Consider the following 19865-nt stretch of genomic DNA (forward strand, 5'->3'; position numbering starts at 1 on the left):
AATTATCACATATATCAGACTGAACTTAAAATATACATGAATCAAATTATATATTTTATACAAACCTTGGCACACAATGTTTCACCAGTGTGTACGAGAAAAAACTAGCTTCATCAACAGGCCTTCATTGTCATATCATTTTCAAGACTTAACAGTACACAGTAACAAGTTAGTGAATAAAAACGTAGATATTATATCAATACCATTAAATTATTATCATGCTCTTTTTTCAGTTTTTGACTGACAATTTGAGATTCAAATACTTATAAGTACTTATTTAAAACACCACTTAGAAAACAAAACAAAGTTCAATTCAGTTTAATTACTCAATGAGGCGTCACTGCGTACGGACATATCATATATATATCTTCTACACCACATCTGTTAAGTAGATGCCTGACCAGTGGCGTAACCCAACACGCTTAGTCAGGCCTTGAGAAAGAAAAAAAAAAAAAAGAAAAAGTGTACACACACAAAACAAAAAGAAACAATATCTCAAAACAGAAGACAGAAAATGGCACAGATTTGAAAGTTCCTTGAGCTGGGTATCAACTATCAAGGGAATAAGGGTTCTGCGCAACCAACCTGGACATTCCAAAGGGAATAACATCCATCCCGCAAAGTTTTATGTATTTATATATGTATATGTATGTACACAGGAAATGATATAAACACTGTCCTGTTTATAAGCATAAAGAAGAAGAAGAAGAAGCAGAAACACAGGAAATTATGCCACCACTGTCCCCTTTATAACCATAAAAAAGAAGAAGAAGCAGAAACAAAGGAAATGATATAATCACTGTTCTGTTTATAAGCATAAAGAAGAAGCAGAAAGAAAAAAAGAAAATGAAGAAAAAAAAAAACCATAGTCAAAAAGCGATATCATCAATTTTACTGTTTTTAAGCATACTTATAAAAAAAAATTTAAGAGAAAGAAAACAATACTACAATATACAGCCAATAAAATGTTAAAAAAAAAAAAAAAAAAAAAAAAAAAATATATATATATATATATATATATATTAAAAAAAAAAAAAAAAACCACCCCAAAAACCAGATGTGTACCCCAGCCTTCAGACATATTCACTGACACTAAAAACCAATCAAAGATAAAGAGGGAGGAGGAGACAGAATAGAAATCCAAATACCATTAGCATGTGGGGAAAACGCAACTGAAAATGGAAGAACTATGTAACATCCATGAACACTTACAGAGTACACAAGAAATATGTCACATGTGAGTGTATTATCATTCAGGCAGGCAGAATACCAACAAAACATTCAGGGAAAAGCTGGACATGGAGGGATAAAAAAAAAAAAGAAAAAGAAAAAAAGAAAAAAAGAAAGCAGGAAAGGAAAGGCAAGGGGCATAAGTACAGAAAACACCAAATTCCAGTCACAGCAAAAACCTGTAACACAACAGTGCCTCACGCCTTACCAAAAAGCCATGCACTACCTGCAAGGACAAAGCTAAAGCACCACAACACCAAACTGATACGTGTGGAGTGAGTGCTGAGCATTACAAGCCCCAGCAGTGAGCAGCGACACACGGGGACCATGACACGAAACGACAGGGGCACCATGACACGACAGAGACACCACAACAAAAGGGCGCCATGACACAAGGGCGGGCATCAAGACACTATGCTCATCACACCCACTGGCAACACACCTTTGATGAGCAACGTCTTTTCAGGGGGGACCATGGAGGACTGTCATCACCGATGGACGCATCCACCCCAAGCCCATTTTCGTGATCCCCACACGTGTCCTCCCACTCCTCCTGAGACACGACTGCCCACTCCTCCACCTGAGGCGACTCGTTTCTCTTGTCCGGCGACACCTGCTTCCGCAGCTTCAACGTTGTTCGGAGCTGGGGTGTGATTTTCTTCACCGTACGCTGCTTCTTCAAAACGGTCCGAGACTCGTCCAGGTTGGCAGGCTGTGGCCTGTCCATGACCTCGTCAGACCTGACGAAGCAGTGGCTTTGCTCCTTGTTCACCTCCGAGATACAGATCCGCACTTTGGGCGGTTTGCTGTCAACGCCATCAGCGCCGCTGAAGCTGTCCTCTGTCCCGTTGCTGGATTCCAAAAAGTCAAAAATATTTCTTTCTCTTTTGGCACTTACCGTGTCATATCCGCAGTCGGCTGGAAGGAGGGATGGCTTTTTTCCTTGCTGTATGTCTTCCAGCTGAATGACTGGAAACATGAGAGGCTCTCCAGAGTACAACACTGCTGACCAGGGCTCATCTTGTCCATTTTGTTCCTGAGGAGGAGTTTCAAATGCACCGATCTCTTCAACTGGCATTTCACTCTCCAAAGTTCTCTCTGAGTCAGCCGCATGCTCACCGAAGGCTCCATGTTTGAGTGCAGCATTGTCTATCTGCCTCTTTCCTTTCTTCAAGTAACTGTAAAGCGGTTTGTTTTGAGTGAATCCATTGTTTGAGGATTTATCTGCACCATCCTCCGTGCTGTCTGACAGGGAAAACACAGACTTGTGAGATGTACAGTCCACATGCTCATCTGAGGCTCTAACTTTGACAGCACTACTTATCTGCCTCTTTCCTTTCTTCATGAAAAGCACTTTCTTTGCAGATTTACATGCATCTTCTTCTGTGCTACTTGACAGGGAGTACACAGACTTTCTGTGAGGTCTACAGTCCTCTGACACTTCTAGTCCCTGATTCATTTTTTGCAGTTGGCCCTGAAACGCTGGTTCTTCTTCTGTGATGTCTGATGACGAGTCAACACATTTTTTACCAACAAGGGTGCCTCTGTGAAGAGTTGGTCCCCCAGATGCTCGTTTTCCACCTGACACTTTGTAACAACTTGATTCATCCCCTGTACTTTCTGACATTAATGTCAATGATTTCACTTTCGGGGATGTGTCCATTGCATTTCTGAATAAAGCATGTGCCTTTGTCTTTCCATCATGTTTCACTGTTTTCTTTACAACAGGTGTTACTGGAGGAGAAAATGAGATAAGAGATTCTTTGGTGTCTGTGATTCTGTGCGAATTTGTCTTTTCTTTCTTGGATTTCGACTTCAGGGTCCGATATGTATCTGTTTGCGGCTTGGAAATCTCACTGAGCTGCTTCCCATTTTGCTGCAAAAGGCTCAAGGGCAGATCATCTGCATCTGATTCAGAATCCCCACTTTCTGTTTGTCTCTGTGCCATCACCTTGGCTCTCAAACCTTTTTGTCCTTTTTTAGTTTTGACCGTCAACCTTGACATCTTCAAAGCTTGTTTGCCGTTCTCTCTTGCAATAAGTCTTTTCTTCAACACTGACGAGTTTAAAACTGTCGTTTGATGGGCATTTTCTTCAAGGCTACCATGTGATATGGACTTGAACCTTTTTAAAGTTCTTTTCATTCCACCTGCTTTTCTGGCAGAGTTTGACTGTTCTTTTATTTCTGATTTTGGCACATGTTTGACTTTCTTTGAAAAGAACTTTTGAGCACTGAATCCTGAATGTAAAATGCTGTCAGACCTAGCCACAGAAACCGATCCCAAGCCATCACCATGCTTTTCAGAGGATACTGGCAGATGATTTGATATCTTACCCATTCTTCTCAGCTCCTCTTGTGAACCCTCAGACTTTTGCCTTGTGGGCGCACTCCACCGTGATTTGCCATTACTCTGGCTTGCCTTTCGCCGTTTGGTAAGTAATGCAGCATTGCCCTGAGAGCTGTGTCTCTTTTTGTTTGGACTGTCTCTAGTGGTAGCGCTGCCATCCACTTCCACGGGCTGCGAATGCCTCGTCTGCTGGGACCACCCTGAAGATTTCTTTCGTGGTGAGGAGGAGGAGGCTTCCTGTTCTTCCTCAGACCTATGTGGAAGCCCCTCCATGTTCTGAGCAGAGTCTGAGGATTGGTCTGACTCCATGATGGCAGCCAGCACAGACTGCACGGAGTACATCCTCCTGGCTTTCTTATGCTGCCGTTGTTTGGGTGGTGAAGCCTTAGAACAGCTTCTGTCACTGCCAGCAGATGCTTCAGATTCAGTTTTCCTTTTCTCAATCTGGCACTTCTTCCATTTGGGTGGCGAATTAATCTTAAGCCTCTTGCTGGACGCTGAGGAATCTGAATCCACTGGGATAAGGATCACCTCGTCACTAGAGCAGTCATGTTTATCGTTCCTTTTCCTGCTGTCAAGCTCCTGCCTGCTTTTTGGTTTACGCTCTGTTGCAGAACTTTTGCTGTTACCAGCAGCATTCCTGGCTGTATGGTGTTCAACATCCTCTTTACAGCTCTCCACAACTTTAGAGCCAGACACACTGTCACCATCAACCTCATCAGATGATTGGTTTACACGCACAAGTTCTGTTGCATTATTGCTTGACACTGAATCACTGCTAGTTCTCTTTCTGGGCGAACTGCGATGCTGCTGAGGCACTTCATTGTTTCCGGTGGAGCTGGAGCGAAATCGGAAGCTGGCAGGTTTGGAAGTGTGAGAAACGGTGTTCTTATTCAACGACACCTGGATCAAGTGGTTGTGACTGAGGTTTGTCACACCCAGGTCTGCCCTGCTGGTTTTGTACGCCACCTTGCGAGGCACTCCCACTGCCGGCAGTGCTGTGTTGGACAGGCACGCGAAGCCTGTGCGCCGCAGGTTCTCTTTCCCCTGGTCTGGCGAGGGAGAGTCTACAAACTGCCCACCATCTGTGGAGGCTGGCGGGTCCTGTGGAACATAAAACATGGACGTCACATCAACAGGCAGCAGTCTTCTTTTTCCCCTGTTCTTTTTCTTTTTTTGTTCCAGACCGCACAATGGTGACTGACTGATGAGGACTGGGATGACAGCTGAGAGCACTCAATGACTGATGGCTTATCACAGAACTTTTCAAACTTGATCTGTTTTCCAATCTTGACATGACTGGAAGTAACCGTTAACTGCTTATTCAACCAGTACAGTACAGAGGAAACACTGAAATATGCGATGTGCATAGCAAAGCACCCCCTTCCCCCTTGATCCAAGAAAGCTGAGGAAAAAATCTAATCGTTAGTGCATGCATTCATTTAAAAATTACAAACCTGCATACCTCCAACATAACTGCCCAGTAGCAGTCACTTCAGTTTTCAAATAGCCAAACATGTTTTTCACAAGTGTATTAGTAACAAAATAACAGAGCGAGCCAAAAAACACAATTCAATCTTTTCTTTTGCTTTCAGCTCGTGTTTGATTGTTGAAATGTTTCTGCTACTTATGTGCCAGCTGTGGCTTGTCACCCAAATGCAGATAAAAAGTCTTTGAACTGAACTTGAAAGACCATGGTTGTTGTTGTTTTCAACCCTTATGCCACTTCTCTGTCAATCAGCCTGCCTGGAGTGAAACTAGGTCAGCTTTGCCAGAGCATAGCTGGAAACTGCCAGTGCAAGAGATTGACTGAGACACATGGGGGTTGCTGTACTCAAACTATCATATCTTTGGAACCATTCAATCAATCTTGCTGATTTTTTCTTTATATTAATGAAAAAGAGAAAGCTGATTATTGCAAGTAATTCTAATGAAAATCGATAATTATCTATCCCCGACTGAAGCAGTAACACGCTGCCTTTTCCATGCACAACTTTCTTCCTCTTCGCCAGTGCTGTCAGTGTCAGTTTCGTCATTTGGCGAATCAACACTGCTGTCAAATTCTTCCCCGGAGTCACTATCAACAGTGAACCAAGAGTTTGGAATTTCATCCATAATAATATTTACAACTTCAGCTAAAGTATACTGATGTGAAGCATGAATTCCTTTAGAACTAAGTACTGGGTTGAGTGTCCATAGTGAGTGTTGAGTGATCGCTGTTCAGGCTGCTTTGCTTGCTGTGAACCTTTCTGTCTGTACTGAGAAATCACAGTGGTAGGCAGGTTTGTATTTATTTCAAATGATGGCTTCTTTTTTCTTACATGTTATTTCCGGAGAGAGAGAGATAGATATATACATATATATAATCTCCAAGCAGTGGTTTACTATACATACAGTACAAAACTTAAACTGTTAAAGCAAGGTGCGCAAAAGAGAATATAACGAGATGGAAAAAATCATTCTGACAAAAAATTTGCATAAAATTCACAGCAGAAAGTCAACTGGTTCTCAACCAAGTTAAACAATGCAGACACATTTACACCATTTCTGATTTTATCAGAAATAAATGTACAGAACGCCACGATATACACTCATCTGTTATCATATGCATCTCTGTCACTGATGAAGTGATAATTCACTGCACACAGCAAGTAAGTAGGAGTTGAACAGATGCCTAGCATGGAAATAATGAGATAATTATAATTTTTTTTTTTAAACCCAACAACTGGGTGAAAGGACCTGCACTCACTGCTAAACATGGTGATCAAAAAAGAACTTCTGCATTATGTAAAACATTGTTACTGTCTACTTACTGTACTGTCAGTTACACACTGCAACTGACTACTTTTCTACCCAACAACTGGGTGAAAAGACAGTCTGCATTCACTGCTAAACATGGTGATCAAAAAAGAACTTCTGCTTTATGTAGCAGTTCGGTTGTTTTTTTGTTGTTGTTCATCTTCATCATCTGTCTGAATCACAATGGTGGAAAAACACTAAAACGAAATAAAGAAAACAAGTTTCAACACATGGTTGAAATCACTACATTTCAACATATATAATGTATATTTTATATACAACATATATTAGATGAGTACAATATATAGATTCGATGAGTATCCTAACAAAGGATGATAGGTCTCAACCTCTGATCCTATGTCATTATTTAACTGCGTCAGCAAAGAAAGCCCCATGATAACATTCACTGACATGATCATCCTCCCATCTGTGTGTACACTCAATCATTATCACCAGTATTTATATCTTACTTGTAAAACTTTGTAAAAGTTCAGCCCCTGCCCCCCACCACCTCATTCATACCCCTATACAATTATTTTGCCTCAGTTTCTTTTTTCTCCCCCTTACCCCCAGTCTGTGAGTACATGCATGAATTCACTCAGAAACTCCAACTCTCAAGTCTTATTCTCTATGAAAATGTGAATCCAAACTCCAACTCTTAACCAGTAGAGTGCCTATAAGATGTCAGCTGATGTCTTACAAAAAGTATTGCCATAGTGCCTATAAGACGTCCACTGACGTCCTGCATATGTTCCAATTTTTCCTTCATTGGAGTTTGGTTCAATTCTGGATTATAAAAATACTATTTAACTGAACACATATCAGGTAGAAGACCGCTTTCTACTCGATAATAATTTACTAACTGAGCACATGATACGCGCATGGAAAAGTGGCTTGCATCATGTGCAAAAAAAGGCATTGAAAACTGTGTCCAGTAAAGCAAATAGTCACAGTCAGCAGATTTACACAATTCTGAAAGCTCTACTTGTGATTATGGACAGCTTTCACAATGGAGAAGGATCTCTCTTGTCTGATGATTGGTTTGAAAACAAAGGTGACTGACAACAACAGTGACGAAACTGACAGCTCATTTGATGGTAATGTAATTCAGTCTACCTATCCAATCAGACAGCGTTTTTTAACAAATGGCTATGACTGACAGAATACGTGCAGGGAGCGTTGGAAGAAGAGGAGGAGAGGGAGAGGAGTGATGTAAGACGACAAGTTGAATGCCAGCCAGAGTTCATGAAGGGGGCGTGGCTTTTAGGAATGAGTGTTCTCACATTTCAATGCAGACTGTAGTGTCGTAAATCGACAACCGCCAATGCTCCATGATTGAACCTGCACTGAACGTGAAACACATGCTTTTTGTTTTTCATGCTTTCTTTTTGCAGAATCAGATGGTTGACTTGTTTGAAGAGGTGGCAAGCCGGATGCACAGCAGACACTTTAATCGGCCCACGTGCAACTTGAAAGGAGTGAATGTCATCAAAGAACTTCACCCTCTCACTTGCAAACACTCTTTGCTGTCAAAAAGCTTGCCAGCTTAGTTTCTGAGACCGTGATTGATCTTTTACGTTGACTTCACCCACCTTTGTTATTAATAAAAATGTCTCCTATATTTTCCTCTTAACTTACCATTCTTCTTCAAGTTCACCATCAACTGGAACAAAAATTCCAAAAAACCAAACAAATGGGCTAAATATATTGTTTAATGAATCATTTGCAATAAAAAGATATACAAATATTATAACAAAACTTACCTTCGACTGGTCAGCTAGTTCTTGAATGACTGTCTCCAAGACTTCATTGATTTTATCTTTCTCCTCTCGTGTGACCGTAGTTTTGTTGAAATGGGCCTGATACTGGGTACGAATCAGCTTCTTGGTCAGTATGCTGGAGCACAAGTCAATTACACATATTATTATACATACTGATACATGAATATCCTGATTCTGTTACACAGTGGGTGATGGGGTGGCCAATGGGTAAGGAAAACTGCAGTTTTTCCTGACCCATTTTGAAGATGACATCCTGACATTGTCATGAACCGACGAAATGATCCACTGTGTCATGAACCAAATATAAACAACTAGATTCTTAACTTACAGAGCTAATGCCCACCCACCCCATATCTATTTGATGGTTGGCTGTTCAATTCTCTTTTATCCATTGATTTAGTTTTTGGATCAACAAGGCAACAGGCACTAGCTGCCTATTTTATGAAAAGAAAACTATCAGAGTATTGGCAAAATGCTTCCGATACCACTGTACCAATGTCCCGAGGAAAACATCTAAAAAAATGTTGAAAGGTGGGTCAGGATGATTCATACCGACTTCTTGCCTGCCTTTTAGATGCTTGCTATGTTCATCATCCAAAGATGATAAATCAGACCCTGCAGGTTTGACGGGCGCAATAGCCGAGTGGTTAAAGCGTTGGACTGTCAATCTGAGGGTCCCGGGTTCAAATCACGGTGACGGCGCCTGGTGGGTAAAGGGTGGAGATTTTTACGATCTCCTAGGTCAACATATGTGCAGACCTGCTAGTGCCTGAACCCCCCTCGTGTGTATATGCAAGCAGAAGATCAAATACGCGCGTAAAAGATCCTGTAATCCATGTCAGTGTTCGGTGGGTTATGGAAACAAGAACATACCCAGCATGCACACCCCCGAAAACGGAGTATGGCTGCCTACATGGCGGGGTAAAAACGGTCATACACGTAAAAGCCCACTCGTGTGCATACAAGTGAATGCAGAAGAAGAAGAAGAAGAAGACACTGCAGGAACTACAAACAGTACAGGATCAGACAGAAACTTCCTAAAAATGAAATCTAGGATTTTAATTTTTTGATACTTTTCAGTTTTGAGTTCTAACTTTAAGTCTACTTAAAACTGTTTTGATCCCACCAGGTGACAAGTTCCAGTACAGTGAGTACTTCTTCCAGGTATCTGGACTCACCACCATTCATAACCAATGAGCCATTATAGAACAGAATACTGAGTTGTGCCATCAGCTATCCAAATGTTAACCACTATCAGTAGTAACAGAACTTTTATTACTTAGCAAGCAAATTATATTAGTGTTGCATTCATTAAAGTCACAGTCACAGTCATCTGAGAACAATGAATAAAAGAGTAAGGATAGACCACATCTATGAGGGGAAACCAGGCTGAGAATGTGAGATAATAAGAATGCAAGCAGAGAAGATCAGATCACTATCACAACCTGTCTGCAAATAAAAACATGCAGCTTTTCAAATAAACAATGAAATATGCCACATGTGTTAATGTGTTTTCATGTATTGATGCATACATGTGTGTGTGTGTGTGTGTGTGTGTGTGTGTGTGTGTGGTGTGTGTGTAAGCTGTGTTTAGGTTTCATGGCACTTGGCAGTCATCGGTCAATGATGCTACAATTTTCAAATGACCCATCGATTAGCCAACCAGTCGGTCATTTGACTAACTGGTTAAGTGGTTTTCAATAAAATCTGTCTGGCTAAAATAGCTGTAGTAGGTTTCTCTTATTCTCCTGCAAAACGATCCCTATTGCAATTTCAAACCTAAAAAATAATCATGTAATCGTTACTGACATTATTCTCCAGTTCCACATTGAGCAGATGAACATAGTGAACAAAATCACTACTTGTACTGAGCCAGGTATATTTACACAAAGGCATCTTCGCTTGTGCATTGCGGTGGACTACAATACCAATCAATTTTTTTTTTACTCTCCCTCTAGTCTCAACTGAGGATGGCTACGATACATGTAGAACATTTTGCTGTAAGAAATCATCATCTGCATCGTGGAACATGTTGTCAAATGGAACTGCCCAATGTTAAGGAAGAACAAATGAGTGTTCAGAACAGATGCTTCTCTTCCATTCTCCTAGTGTCTGGAGAGTCTGAATCAGATAGATTTCTTCAGCATCTGTGGACAGTTGACACTTATACTCGTTGCTGTTAAAAGTGTTTTGCAAGAGAGTGGCTCTCTCTCGAGTAAAATCAAGATCCGATCAAGATATGTACAGGTGCACTTTAACGTGCATGACCGTTTTTATTTTGTCATTTCAGTACTCCACAGTAGCCATACTTTGTTCTCAGGGTATGCTCACGTTTTCATGACCCAACTCACACATTCTGACATTGTTTTGTGCATTTGGACTCCTATACATACAGGTCTGCAAATCATGCTGTCAATGTCATGGTATTTTTGGAAAGTTTAGAGACATTTAACAGTTGTGAAGTTTTGGATTTTCACAAAGAAGACAGTGCTTCCTGAAACAATGGCACTAGACTAACGCAAGTGATTGTTAAACTGTAGATCTGAGTATCAGCTCTACTGCTTTGCTTTTGATTCTACTTGTGATCTTTATATAGACTGGGCCATAATCTGAACATTTGTCATCTTGGGCAGTCAAAATGGGTCAGTGTTTCAGCATTGCAAAATAAAGATTAGTAATGACCAGTTATAATTGTATTTTCTGTGTTCATTCATGGCACAGCAAACTAACACATCTGGCATCGTCTCTACACAAACATACAGATACACACACACGTCATGTACCAACAAAAGTGATGGACAAAGCGCAACCAGTCGGATGACCTGAACCAAACCTAAATGCTGGTGTGTGTGTGTGTGTGTGTGTGTGTGTGTGTGTGTGTGTGTACTGTCATGTGAAATAATTTTGCTAAGTGTCAGTGTGTGTGTGTGTGTGTGTGTGTGTGTGTGACTGTGTGTGTCATAAGCTTGTGTCTGTATGCAAGTTTAGTGTAAAATAATGGTTTGTAGATATCAGTATCTGAATCTTTTGACATTCTGAATCACATTAAAATGGTTTTCTATTCAGACACTTTGTCAAATATGCAAACATGCACTGAAAACTAAGAAGAAAAAAACAAACACCCAATAAACAAGCTTTAATAATAATACTGTTGAGATAATGGACCAGATGAGTCCTGGTAAAAACAACAGAAATTACTGCTGAGTACTATTTGTTCTTTACTAGCACATGTACTTATACAAATACACGAACACAATTGACAATAATAACCATGGTCCATTGCTGTTTCTATGTACGGTTACTGTTAACGCTATGTCTGGTAAGTTTGCTACATTTGTATGTACTGAATAAATTTAGTTTATGCCAAGATATCAGTGAAGGAGTAAACTGTCTAACACTGATAAAAAGAAAGCCACTTAACTGCTTATTCGTTACTTAAGAAATCGAATAAAATAAAGCATCACATCTGAGATCCTTTCTTTCCGACTTGCATTCTGATCTTCTCAATCTCAGATTCAATATGGTGCCGTCGCAATACTTCAAATAACAAACTTACCCCAGGTCACCTTCTGCACAGAGCTTGCGAACGAATGCTTCGATTTCCTCCATTTCTACTTGTCTTTTTATGTTTTCGATCTCAATACAGACTATTGATTTTTTGTGCTGAATCGAGCCATCGTCTTTCCCATTAGTCGCGCCATTTTTTATTGCTTTACAGTCGTTTTCAACTCTCAACGTGAGAGTTTGTTGGAGGGAGGTAACTGTGATTGCTTTTTTAAAAACAAAACTTTTTTTTTCCTTTATTTTAGATAAACGAAATGAAAAAAAGAAAAGACACAAAAAACAGTTGGACGACACTAGCGTGTCGATACTCTTCTGTATGCGCGCGCGCGCGCGCGCGCGCGCGCGCGTGTGTGTGTGTGTGTGTGTGTGTGTGTGTGTGTTCATTCTTCAGTGTGTGTGTGTGTGGTGTGTGTGTGTGTGTGTGTGTGTGTGTGTGTGTGTGTGTGTGTGTGTGTGTGTGTGTGTGTGTGTGTGTGTTCGTTCTTTTAGCTATAACTAAGTGTTATTTGGCAAAGATAGGGGAAAAAACTACAGGTGAAGGAAAAGTAACTGTTCACTGACGCATGTGAGTTTGTGTGTGTGTGTGTGTGTGTGTGTGTGTGTGTGTGTGTGTGTGTGTGTGTGTGTGTGTGTGTGTGTGTGATAATCATAGCTGGCGAAATTTTGTTTAGAAAAAGAGATTACACATAACATTCTTAGAACGAAATACTATAACGATGAAAGTAAGCGAACGCCGTGACCAATCAACAAAGATTTGAATCGGTAAGGTTAAGCATTGATAACTGATCAATATAATATATGTAATTAGTAACATATAAACAGGGAAAGCACCTAATGAAATCAGTGTATTAATCAAAGCCATCGTGGTTTCTGGGGTGGGCTTATGCATGTTTGCGTGGATTGTTCAGTTCATAATGTTTCCGTTTGTTTTCATTGATTGTTTGAATCATATGTTTGAATGAACGTTGTCTGAGCACTGTCTAGACAATTAATTCGGAAAGCATGGAAGGCAGAAGATGGCAAAATCGACCAACACATTGTCTTGCTGTGAAAAGAACGGTATGAAATACATATTTTTCTTTGGGAATGAACCGATATTTGCAATTGTGACTCATGAACCCCAGCATAGCAGAAGTCAATTTAGCGTGGGATAATAATAATAATAATAACAATAGTAGTAGTAGTAGTAGTAGTAGTAGTAGTAGTAGTAGTAGTAGTAGTAGTAGTAGTAGTAGTAGTAGTAATAATAATAATATAATATTAATAACAATAATAAATAATGTATTTCGTTAATAATTATATTAAACTTTGTTGTAACATGTGTAACATTGAATCCAAGTTACCCAAACTAACTTTCCCAGCATGGATGTTTGAATTACTGGATTTATAATAATGCTAACAATTAATCTATCATGCAATCCTCATCCCATGCAATGAAATCAAACAAAGTCTGCGCAAAATTACATATCTTACTAATCCCGTCTAAAACCTTAAGACAAATGAACATCAGTGGAACCCAAATACCTAAACTAACTTCCCCACCCTGGTTGATTTAATTTTTTTCAGAAACATTAATTGCAGGCATCCATTTTCACATTAATTCTCTCCAATGTTTAACTGTTTAAAGTACTACTGTTTATTCTATTATGAAATGGGAACAACATGATTTATATCACTTGACAAAAGTTATCCTCTTTATCTGAATAATTGTGATAAAAACACCGATTAAAAAACAAACAAAACCTTTTTATTCGATCAATAAACAGAAAACCGACTCAATTAGCTTTATCCTTACAGTGAACAATTATATTCTGTAGGATAACAGAAAAACAAAATGTGATAAAAGTATAAATATGAGAAAAAACAAAACAAAACAAAAACAAAGCAACAACAACAACAACAACAAAAGCTAAGAATAAGAAGAAATATTATTGTCTGCGTAAAGCAGAATGGAAGAACATGTGTTCCGTGTCCGAACGTAACACTTCACTTCATCTCAAGCATTTCTAAACGTGAAATGCTTCAAACTGAATATTGAAAAAATTATTCACAATGAATGCATTGTTTGGATGTGTGATGTAAAACATGCATGGCTGTTCTTATCAAATTTTGCAAAACAACAATATCGTAAGGACTGACATGTTTCGGAAATTTTTTTTTCTTCCACATTAATTTTTGTCTGTGACGTGAACTGATAATACGATCATTTCGTGATAAAACTTCACCAGACAGCACAAGCCAAAATCAAGGTAATTAAAGGGGGTGATTTTCTACTTTGAACTTTGTTGTATGGAACTTTTGATGCCACAAGTATTCAACTGAAAGCAGTCTTATCGAACAACATGAATTGACTCGTTTCGAAATCTTACGCCAGTATCCGAATATCACCGCATCTCGCCATGTGTCAGAAACTGTGATTGTATCTAAACTTAATCGGATGAGAGAAAAATGCATTAACAAACCATAACAACAACAAAATTAACATACACAGTTTATTTTCAAACAATGTATCAACCATTGGATGCGAATGAACATATTGGAGATTTCTGTGTAATAATTACATGTACATTTCACTCACTGTTGGAAACACCACATTCTCTGAATCTGTGTTCAAACACACACGATTGAAGGTTTTTTTCAAACCGATTTGTGCTTTTCCATGTTGAATCTGCATGATTTATGTGAAAATAGTTCCAATTTTATTTACATGTATGCCTTTATTTGGACATTTACATGTACAGAAGTAACACAGACAAGAGGAACCGAAAATTAACATGTGACGTCGATATGCATTTAAATAGTTGAATAGTCTTTTTTTCCCCCCAGAAAATGAGTGTATGTGCTGTCGAAGATAGATGTGTTGACCACCTGTTGCAAGTAAAGAGCGTGTAGTATATTCAAGAATGTGCTTGCCTTTGAATGAATGAAAAACATGTCAAGTGGAAAGGGTTGTGTACGTCTGTCACGCGTTTTGTTGTTGTTGTTTTGTGCGTAATATTTCAAACTTAATAGTGCTATTTTCATTGATGATCGATGTTTTATCATAACAAAAAATTATAGACCATGCAATTATGGACTGGATTTTGATAACGTTTGTACTTGTTTATTTCTGACCACTTCATGTTTAGATACATTGCCATATCACAAAATGGCCACGAAATTTTGGATGTTTTTAATAATTTTCAACACATTGAAGACATAAAAACAAAACAGATTCTCACAAAATTGTTGCAGATATTTCTTTATTCAGTTGCTATCCTGATAACATGCAAAAAATTTGAATAATCATTGTAAACACATGTTTATATTGAATCAGACTGAGAGACTCCCATTTTCCAACAAAGTTCTGGAAACTGACCCATGTTCATCTTCCAGAGAGTCTTTGCTCTTCATGACTTCTGATGCACTACATTTTGCCACCTTCATACTCCAGCCAGCTGCATTCTCTTTCCGATGCTAAATTGACCTGTCTACTTCACCAGGGTTCATGAGGCACATTAATTTGCAAATACCAGTTCATTTCCAAAGAAAAACGTTTATTTCATACCGTTCTTTTCACATCAAGACATGTTGGTCGATTTTGCCATCACCTACCTTCCAGATGCAGCCAAGTGCTCAGCTACTACAGATGATCATGGCTCAACTCACAGCTCAAGCTGAAAGCCGTATAGCAGACGCTTTTTGCACAACTAACTTGCCGGTCTTCAACAGCTCATGCAGAATGTCTGACGCAATTCCCACTTTGAATGCAAGCCCATTCTAAACGTATTCTCTAAACATCCGTTGAATCAAGTCTCTGTATTGTTCACTGCAATATTGTATTTGTTGTGCTTAAACACACACTTTAATCACTTAGAAGCATGCTTGATTTCAGTTTAATTGTTCATCAGTCTAAAAATTTCAACTGACACTAAGCTTACATCATTTTGTCATTCTCGCCACACAACCACTCCATAACCAGTGTTGCTGTGTGCCACTGGGTGAGCTCTAATCTGTGCTTCTGACGCAGCGTATTTAATTAATATCTCTTTTGTCGGATCAGTAAACTGCAAGTATTATATACTGGCAGAATTATTGCAATTCCATCTTGATCTATTGCATTTGTGTTTGTCTACGTTAAATTGATTTAACGCAGTTTGTGATTTTCAGCAATGAGCTCGCTAAAACTTACCCTTTTCAGGAGAATAAAATTAAGATTAAAAATTCATCTTAAATAATCAACACTTCATTTTATACTTATCATAAAGTACTGAGGTATTGAGCACTTTCTTTTGCGACCAATCCAACATAAGTCGGCTCAGGAATCATTTAGAAATCTATCACTGAACACCTTGTCACAAACACAATGCTAATCAAGGGGGATTTGAGCCGATTCGCTTCACGGGCCACGCTAGCATCAGTGCAGTTCACTTAACTTGCATAAGTAGACAGAGTGGGTGATCACTGGTCACTTTTCCACCTGGCTGTTGCTGGCTAGAACCTGCTCTCTCTCTCTCTCTCTCTCTCTCTTGTTGTGTTGTAAGCAGTGTGTTGTGTTTGTTCCCACAATGGCTAGCGTCATCGCCATATCGATGAAAGTATGGTGTGTAAAATGTGCTGATGATTTGTAAACTATATTCTTCGACACAGTACTTGTGTTCATATGAGTATGTTGATATTGCTTTGTTCAGTTATTGCTTTGACATGCAGTCACATCTCGGCTGTTATTGATCTCGAAAATGACCATGTCGTCATAATTATGCTCATAACAGTATTCCATTTAATTCTTTTCAACATCACAGTCAGTGACGTCTCTGGACACTGATATGTTTCTTTGAGAATGTACCAGGGAAGGATGCGTTTTTTCTCATTTGCTGTCACTGATGAAGGTTAAGTTACTTCCGCTTCCGCGGAGGAGATTTAAATGTTGCACACAGGCTGTACTTAACTGTTAATGTTTGGCACAAAACTAGATAACTTGTGTAGGTTCATTCACCACTTAATGGCTAAGCCATGATGGTTCTTCCGATCTTTGTAATGAGCACAGAATATCTGGTCTCTCAGTTTGCCAGTATTTTATCAAAGCCACTTATTATCTTGTTTATTATTCATGTATTATTTTACATACTGATATCAGTTGCACTGCTAGTGTTTCACTGATTCTCAGTACTCTAAGATGTATGTAGTATTCTGTTGTGATTACAAGATAGTGTTGGATTAATATCAGTTATTGGTTAAACTCAACTGGTATGTATCACTGTCTGTTCATTGTAATTTAGCGATTATGCTCTCTCCTATACAGCTTACTCCAGTATAGTGCTACATGATAACTAATTCATTTTAGTCACTTTGACAGTATAAGCTTTACCTAATCTATACTGTCAGTGTACTTTCACTAAATCTGCAGATCTTCAATCACTTTAACTACACTATTTAAATGTATTAGAAATGTCATTTGATGTCAGTGTTTGGTCTTCACACATATGCATATCTTATCTTATGTTGTTACTTATCCCAAACTGAATGGTAGTCCTTCCATGTAATATATATACACGTGCTTTAGTATTCACTTGTGCTGACATGTTGTGCTTAATGACATTTGTTTGTTGTGTCCTTATCAGTGCACTGTTTTCTCTGTTCTGTTCATATTCTCTTCTTCTCATCTTTGTTTTCTCTATTCTCTTTTCTTATCTTTTCTTTTATCTTCTCATAACTATTGTAAATAAAACAACAGAAAACCCTTTTGTGACTGACCTCTACATGTTCCTGGTCTGCACGGGGATTCTTTTCTTTCCTTAATTCAGTAAATCATCATTAGTAATTCTTTTGTCCCGCACCCCTTTAATAAATACACCACTCGGCTACAAAAGTGGCGTCGCCAACAGGATTTTGATCCTTGAAAATATCCTTACGACAAGATAAAGATCCACAACAAGATTGATCCAAAATTGTTCCCTTTAATATTTCAATTCTTTTATCCAAATTAAATCCAAACAATAAGTCACAGCCCTTCTCCACCAGTTGTACCTTGTTACAACTTGGTGCTTGTGAGCAATGATGTTTTAATTCTTTTAACTCTCTCCATACGAACGGCGAAAGAGACGACGTTAACAGCGTTTCACCCCAATTACCATCATCAAAATATTGCAAGAGGAAGGCTCTTATACTGAAGAGGTGAATGTTGACAAAGAATACCACAATTCTTACGACGGAAGCTAAAGGTTGGGTCATTCAGACACCCACTGGACATCCGAGGGGTCTGTGTAGAGGAGAAGAGAAGACTGGCCGTACTGAGTGAGTTAAATCTCTTTAAAAAGTTAAGGCCCCTTCCACTTACGCTATCACAACTTGGTGCTGCGAGCTAGGATCATGCAGGGGCAAGAGGTTGTATTAACAGTCACATAGGGATAGTTAAACATAGGAGAAGAAAGAAGACAGTGCAACAGGTACACAAGTCCACGAAGAAGAAACGTCGCCCCATCAAGATGTCTTCAGCTGACTTCCTGCCCAAACTCCCGACGCTATCCAGTGAGGAAACCAGCGGTGAGGTCGACGACTTCATCAGTGAGGCCAGACTGATCCTTCAGCTACAGCCCCTGGATGACGCGGCAGCCTCTCTCTGGCTGATCTCAGCCCTTGCAGGCCGAGCTCGCCAGCAGATCGTCAGGCTGCCATGGCCAGCAACCAACATGGACACCCCAGCCAAGATCCTTGCAGTTCTTGATGAGAACCGGGGAGAGCAGCGAGACACCACAGACCTTGCCACAGACTTCTTCACCAGGCAGCAGCAGCCCAAGGAGACGGTGGCAGAGTACACGTCCCATCTTCAGCACCTATGGACCAAGGTCAACAGGGCTGAAGATGGGGGGATCCAGGTGTCAGCGACCATCCTTCGCGACGCCTTTGCCAGAGGTCTTCAGCCAGCTGCACTCAGGCGAGATGTCAGACGCTTCATCAGAGACAACCCTGACACCACCTTCGAGGCAGTGAAGAAGGAGACCCTGCAATGTCTGAGGGAGGACAGCCACACCTACAACACCTGCCCCGGTGTAGACAGCACGACTGTTCCCGCCTGCAGTCTCAGCTGACCACGCTCGCAGCTGAAAACACCAGCCTGCGACGTCACCTGCAGTCCCACATGCTGGCACATCGCCCGCATCCTACAGGACCAGGGCTTCATCCTCGCTGCTGTGCTGCTGACCGCACCCCAGACCCTCCACACTGTGTCTGGTGTGAGAGGTCTGGCCACACAGAGCACCAGTGTCGGCACAAGTGGCGCTACAAGAAGACGATGTGTGACAGGACATTTAACAAAATCACTCCTCCTCTTTCTTCAAATGACCTTTCTTGCAACTGAAGAGTGCGTGTATTTTGGAAACTTAGTTGCAATTTACGAATCGTCAAGCTATGGGATGGGCTGCCAATAGAAGCTTTTAAAAAATATTTATCCCGAGCGGCTTTGTACGGTATTGTGTTGTAACTTCGGTGTCTGGTTTCGTTCACTGGGTACGTTCTGGGCAGTTCTTTTTATACCTTTTGTTCACCCACCCTTCATGCCCCATATGCACTCAACTTGGTTTCTTCACTTATCAAAAGGGAAGCTATAGGTGTTGATTCAAGCGCGCAGCCTCCTGGGTTTTGTGTGTGTGTGTGTGTGTGTGTGTGTGTGTGTGTGTGTGTGTGTGTGTGTGTGTGTGTGTGTGTGTGCGTGTGTGTGCGTGTGTGTGTGTGTGTGTGTGTGTGTGTGTGTGTGTGCTATTTTCCCCTTTAGTTGCGGTACGCTCTACTTCACACACACAGCCTGAAAAAGATAACTTCACTTTCCTCTGTCAAATCCGACAAGATGAAGGCCACACCTGGCCCAACCCTGTCCGTCGCGTCTTTCATTTCATTGCATTAACATACTTGTGTGTATTGTTGAACCAGTCTCCATTACTTTGACACATTTTTGAATAGATAGTCGAGAGTCAGTCTCTATTCATTTTTGTCATTTTGTTATCATCATTGTTTTTTTTTTTTTGTCATTCTTTAGTTCTAGTTCCTTGATTTTTTTGTTTGATGTTGTTTTTGTCAGGATGTGGCTTAAGTATTTCCAATAACTGCCTAGCTTCTTGGTTTTTTCTTCTTCTTCTTCTGCGTTCTTGGGCTGCAACTCCCACGTTCAC

The 19865-nt window shown here is 40.0% G+C and overlaps 1 protein-coding gene across 1 annotated transcript in view; it reads right to left on the reverse strand.

Moving 5' to 3' along the window:
* LOC143288582 (uncharacterized) overlaps nucleotides 1-11867 on the reverse strand; it is a 49796-nt gene extending 37929 nt beyond the window's left edge. Inside the window, exons 1-2 of the mRNA XM_076597203.1 lie at nucleotides 11714-11867; nucleotides 8140-8272 (exon numbers count right to left, since the gene is read on the reverse strand). Of these exons, the coding sequence (XP_076453318.1) occupies nucleotides 8140-8272; nucleotides 11714-11766 (186 nt within the window). The 5' untranslated portion in view covers nucleotides 11767-11867. The remainder of the gene's footprint in view (nucleotides 1-8139; nucleotides 8273-11713) is intronic.
* Between the last annotated feature and the right edge of the window lie 7998 nt (nucleotides 11868-19865).

This window comes from Babylonia areolata, chromosome 12 (genome assembly GCF_041734735.1).
Source record: "Babylonia areolata isolate BAREFJ2019XMU chromosome 12, ASM4173473v1, whole genome shotgun sequence".
NCBI classification, from domain to species: domain Eukaryota; kingdom Metazoa; phylum Mollusca; class Gastropoda; order Neogastropoda; family Buccinidae; genus Babylonia; species Babylonia areolata.